We start from the raw sequence: 6000 nt of genomic DNA on the forward strand, positions 1-6000 counted from the left end.
ATAAAATATACCGATACAAAATATAGTTTTAGATGAATACAAACGCATCAAAAAAATTTATAATATTTATCATATGTTTTTTATTTAAAGAAATAAAAAAAAAACACCAAACTTTAGTATGCAAATTATTTTTTAATGTGTTTTTATTCAATTTAACATGTTCAACAAGTTTAACTTAACCGGTTCAACTGAGTTTCTATAAAACCAGTAGGTTTGTTTCAATTCAGAAATAAATATAAAACCAATGAATATTGAACCATTCATTTATCGGGTTCACGTTCCAACCAGTTCAATCGCTAAGTTCCAACCGAGTTTCTGTAAAAACCAACAGGTTTGTTCCGATTTGGAAATAAATATAGAACATATGAATATTGAACCATTATTTATCTAGTTCATGTTCCAACCAGTTCAATCGCCAGGTTCCAACCGGTTTTTAAGATAATGCTTATACTACGGAAACAATTTTTGTATGTTATTGTACGGCATTTAATATTTGCCAACTAATATATAAATTAATTTTATTATACTAAGGAAACAATTTTTGTATGTTATGTATGTCATTTAATAATTGCCAACTAATATATAAACTAATTTTAATAAATAATATTTTTATCCGCTAGATTTTAAGTTATATTTTAAATATAACTTTATTACACTTTTATTTCTCATCATTTTAGCAAACGATTGAATATATTTATAAAAGAAAAAAAGTATCGTAGTCTTTCATTTAAAACTATTAAAAGAACGGATAAGGCTCGGATTTAAAGCGGCAATATCCAAATTGAGTTGTGTCTTGTGAGGAAGTTAAGGAACATGGGGTTTGTTATGATCTACTGTTGTAACCGTGGCAGTCAATTATTGGTTAATCTTCTTGTGGGCCAATCTCGGAGACGGATAAGTGCTATGATTTTTGACACGTTGCACCATGATTCCAACAGAAAACCGCAAAATGCAAATGCAACATATCAATTGTTAAATTTGAAAAAGCTACAATTCATGCCTCTGTGTTTTTCCACCAAACATAGAATTTAAATAAGTCAAAGTATTTACTTAGAGAATTATTCAATTTAAGTTATGATATGAATATTTATGCCATGCAATAATTCTATTTGGTATGTTATAGTTAGTTGATAAACTAACTTATTCTTTGAATTTTCAATATTCTTGTGTCTGTTAAACCAAAAAAAATTATATTACATTTTTTTATAACACAACTTAAACTAAATTTTCAAGTCTTTTGTTTTTAAATTTCAAAATATATTCTTACTTAAAAATATATTCTTCTAAATATTATTTTATTTATCTTCTAGTTTTTATCAAAGGTAAGTTTTTATAGACTAACAACTAACTTATACCAAACATGGCCTAATTAACATTAGCAATTTCTTTAAAAAAATAAAATTCATCGGTTTGTTATTTCGAATAAAATAGTAGAAAAGGATAAACATAAAGTGTTTCAAAAATTCAAAGTTATACTTGTACGTTTTGAATTAAGAGTTGTATGTCAAAGAGTCTATAAATTATCATGGGAGGCTAACGGTTTCAGTTCCCCTCCCTCCTTTCACGTGTTCTTCTCCTCTTCTCTTGCTTTTTTTTTTTGCTTCAAATTTTCCTTTTTTTTTTTGCTTTTGTTTTTGGTAATGGAAGGAAAAAAACAACACAGTTCTTCGTCTTCCTTCACTACTGAGCTTTTCGGATCAAAGGAGTCATCTGCTTCATCTTCTACTGGTCTCTTCCATTCCATTTTCCCTCCGCCTTCAAAGGTATGTTCGAATGTTTTGTTCTACGATTGTTGTGTTACTTGATTACTTTTGCTTTATGTTATTGTTAGGATGAATGGTATGAAGATTTGGTATTATCCAGTTACTGTTTAATGATTTGATCGGAAGAGTTGGTGATTAATTATGCCGAATTATTTGAATCTGAAAAGCAATTTAGATTAATTTTGTAAACTAAACGTGAATTCTGCTTGAGAATTAAATAACGTCTACCAGGTGCTTGATTTCTTGAAGAAATACCTTAAAGTCTGAAAACAAGCTTTTTAAGCCATTGATAGCTTGTTTGTTTAAATTGAGATATGTTTGAGGATTTTGACATTTTTGGTTGTTTCTGGTGTAGGAGAGAACTGAACAAAAACTTTTGACCTTCTAAAAATAAATTGAAAAAAGTGTTGGTTATTAGTTAAATTATTAATTATAGTAATAAAACATATTCAATTATTTATAAGAAAAAACAAATAATTTCTTGCATTTTTATGACATTAATCTTAAATAAAATTACATTTATCTGATAAAATAGTTTAATGGAAACATTGACAGATTTTTAAATATATTTCAGTAGTTCAAAGTGAACCTTTAATTATTGATACTAAGAAAAAGATATTATTTTTCTTAAAATATTAGAAAAATAGTATATCTTTTAAGAAGTTGGTAATTTTAAATATTTTTCAAACGAACAGCGCATTCCATTGACAATTTCTGTGGAAAACATGGACCCAGGTCCAAAAAGCTACTTGGCTTTGTAGGTAACTTCACTTTTCCATTTTACAAATGAAATATGGTTTTTTAATTGGTAGATACATTTCAAGAATAAGTTTCTCAATTTATTACTTTTTAGTTCTCTAGTTTTTTAAATTGTTGAAATAGAACTTAGATGAATAGTTATATGTTAAAACAAAAAGGGCAATTAAATAATTACATGTTTAAGTTAAAACAAAATTATCTTTTTGTTTTTATTCAAACAATTCAAACTTTAAAGGAATTTTTTCTCTAAAATTTTATATAAATACAATTTGTTTTTCTATAACGAAATATATTTTTTGTTACAATTTGTTATTGTTATTGTTATTTTCTTTTCAGGCTCAAGGAACCGAGAAGAAATATGATTTTGCAATCAAACAAGGTTCGAACATAAATATAATAGTATCTTGGATTATATATCAAGCTAGTATTTGAGGACATGTGAATTCATGTGATATGTAACCATTTTTCTTCATCTGTAGCATGTATAGAGTTAAGTAATTGTAAAATGTTCTTTAAGAAACCATATAACACATGGAATTAAAAAGTATGCATTTTGGTTTTAAAAGTTCAAAACGAACCAATTTTTAAACTACACAGGTAGATGGATCAAAATTGGGTGTCAAAACAATTGTGTACATTTTCTAGCGTTGTTAATTAACATTATCTTTATTTTGAAATATTAACTAATATATATTATCTTTGAATAACAGATTCTTTTAAGATTTATAATAATTTAAGAGGTTGAAAACACATAAAAACATTTTAAATGATTTATTCATTTTTAGCTAATATTTATCTATACTTTTGCAAATTAGACCGATTACAGATAAACTTTTAAACAAAATTGGCCAAACATCTTTTGGATAGTTTGTCATTGCTTTAGGGTTCTTACTTTTACATGAATATTACAAATCCTTCACTAATGACGCTACACATTTTTACAAAATAAATAAAATAAAACATCATCTTCTCACTTCATTAGCTACTCTTTGTGCATTTAAAAAAGTCTCAAATTGTTATAATTCGCTCAATTCAGACTCTTTGGACAAAGAAGACAAAAGTCTGAATCCAAAAACAGATACGAGCCCATTTTATGAGCAACAAAGATCGCAACCATGTCATCTTAGCTCCTCCATATACTATGGTGGACAAGATATCTACACCAATCCTACAAGTACCAAAAACACCTCGGGACATTCAACAGTAAGTGACCATATATAATCATACCTTTTTTATTGGGTTCTAAAGAAGGATTTAGAATGTATTATGAACACAACTGTGGACAGATTTGTAATTTTAATTAGAAAGTTATGTTTTTTGTTGTGACAAATTTTCAAAATGTTTGTTATTCGCAGCAGTACAACCAAGAAGGAGAAGATGATGGACGTGCCTCAAGAGGTAACTGGTGGCAGGGTAAGCTAAAACCTTTCAATTGCTTAATAACTTTTTAAAGCATTTGTGTTTTATAAAAAGCGTCTGAATGTATACTGATAACTTATATTATTGTTTTTGTGAATAATTCAGGATCACTTTATTACTAGCTAGTTTGCACGACTACCTTTATGGAAAATGAAATTGGCGTTACTAGGTAAAGTTTGTCCTTTAATGGTCCTAAATAGTCGTTACTTTTATTTAATTTGAGCATATGATATAAAATGGAGTTACATGTTGACTTTCTAAACCTTAATTTCAAACTAGTAAGTCATTAGACATCAATAATTCATTCGTTCTATATTCTTCTTGCTTGCAGGATATTTTGAAACTCAAAGAAAAAGATAGCACGAGAAGAGAAAGGCTATTTTGTGTTTTTCGTTTTCTTATTTTATATATAATAACGCCATGTCTTTTTTTCTTTTTACATAGAATAATGTTGTCTGTTAAAGGTGACACTGAAGGGGTTTGTGATCTAAAACTTTATGCTGTAAATATTTGCTTGACGTTCGGAATGTTATTGGTGGTTATGCTTGTTTGACATCTTAAATGTTTCGATCATGATTCTTGTGTAAATCGTTACAACAATTGATTTTTGATTAGCTGGACGTATGAATAAGGTTACTATCGATTCCAAACAAAAAGAATATATAAGTGATAGAAGGATAAAGTTTTTTTTTTAATCTATAGTCTATTTAAAGTTCTCCGGTTTATTTTCAGTAACTATAAACAATAAATCGAAATATCATGACAATTTTATTCTCAACGTATGGTAATGTAGTGTGTACAAGGTGGAGTCGCTTTTTATGTATTCGTGACGTAAGTACAGCTTTATATCCATTCTCTTGTGTTTCTTCTCTATTGTCTTGTTTCCTATTCTGCTCTTAATCAAGTTACATGTAGCCATTTTGATATGTGAAAAGAATATATATAAAAACTTGGATGCAAATTAAGTTAAATAGAATATTGTGTAATGTTTTTGTAAAAGCACAAGCATAAATATATGATATACCCACATACATGTTGGATTGACGTTAGTGGGGCAGGGGGAGATATATAATCATTACCTAAATAAGAAATCAAGACTCCAAGCTTATCTACGAATATATCTTCATAATATATGTGCTAATACTGACGTAAATGTGAATGAGAAGTTACTGATCATCTTGTGAAAATGTTAAATAAGTTTTAATTAATATATCTTTTAATTGTATATTTTCTTCCTATCACTACTTAATGATTTTTCTCCTTAAAAATAAGATTTTAAGATAGAAAATTAATGAAACATAAATAAGGAACGCCAACTGAATAAACGAATTGAATGCTAAAAGTATCATACAAAACAAACAAATTAAAGGTCGTGTTTTGAGAATCTTGATTTTTGTGTATACTGGCCAAGAGACTGAACTAAATAATATTCGGGATAAGAAGGGATAATGCAATTAAGTTTTTGTCCATTACCAACTGCCATTGATCATGTGACCACAAAAGGAGATGCACTATATCTTATAGGCTTTATGTCCACGTTGCAGCATCTCATAGATATTCTTTATAGCTAATTAGGTTTGTATATATGTGTAGCTGAGAAGTTAATTATCGTGCAGTGTCTGGTAAAGATCATTGTGAGACCTTCCATGGCCGTTATTAGACAAAGACCTGTCAACCACATGTTATCCTTTCGCAGATGACTATGACTCAGACTATCATTCTTTTCTTTTCTTGTCAGCTTCAATTCCATATGTTCTATTGGTCCTTATTCACCTATTCTCTCTCACTCTCTCGTGGCAACCTCTCATTTATCAAATAATTGAACTCTCTCTCTCTCTCTCTCTCTCTCTCTCTCTCTCTCTATATATATATATATATATATATATATATATATATATATATATATATATATATATATATATATATATATATATATATATATATATATATATATATTCATTTGTTTAAAGTAATTATTGTATTATTGTATGCATAAATGTGGGCTAATCAAAATTTAAAATAAAAATAAATAATTAAATAAATAAATAAGGGTAAATAG

At 27.8% G+C, this 6000-nt stretch overlaps 1 protein-coding gene across 2 annotated transcripts; it reads left to right on the top strand.

Annotated features, from left to right (window-relative positions):
* The first annotated feature begins 1534 nt into the window (after positions 1-1534).
* Positions 1535-4496, top strand: LOC111917061 (uncharacterized). Of its 2 annotated transcripts, none has more exons than XM_023912717.2 (6): positions 1535-1763; positions 2859-2901; positions 3559-3725; positions 3878-3935; positions 4047-4110; positions 4273-4496. In XM_023912717.2, exons 1-5 carry the CDS (start codon positions 1641-1643, stop codon positions 4061-4063), a joined length of 408 nt encoding a protein of 135 aa, XP_023768485.1. In that variant the 5' UTR covers positions 1535-1640; the 3' UTR covers positions 4064-4110; positions 4273-4496. The 2 variants fall into 2 exon arrangements, with proteins under 2 accessions (XP_023768485.1, XP_023768486.1); XM_023912718.2 differs by having other exon boundaries at positions 3881-3935.
* Positions 4497-6000: the final 1504 nt, after the last annotated feature.

Source organism: Lactuca sativa, chromosome 8 (assembly GCF_002870075.4).
Source record: "Lactuca sativa cultivar Salinas chromosome 8, Lsat_Salinas_v11, whole genome shotgun sequence".
Lineage (NCBI taxonomy): Eukaryota > Viridiplantae > Streptophyta > Magnoliopsida > Asterales > Asteraceae > Lactuca > Lactuca sativa.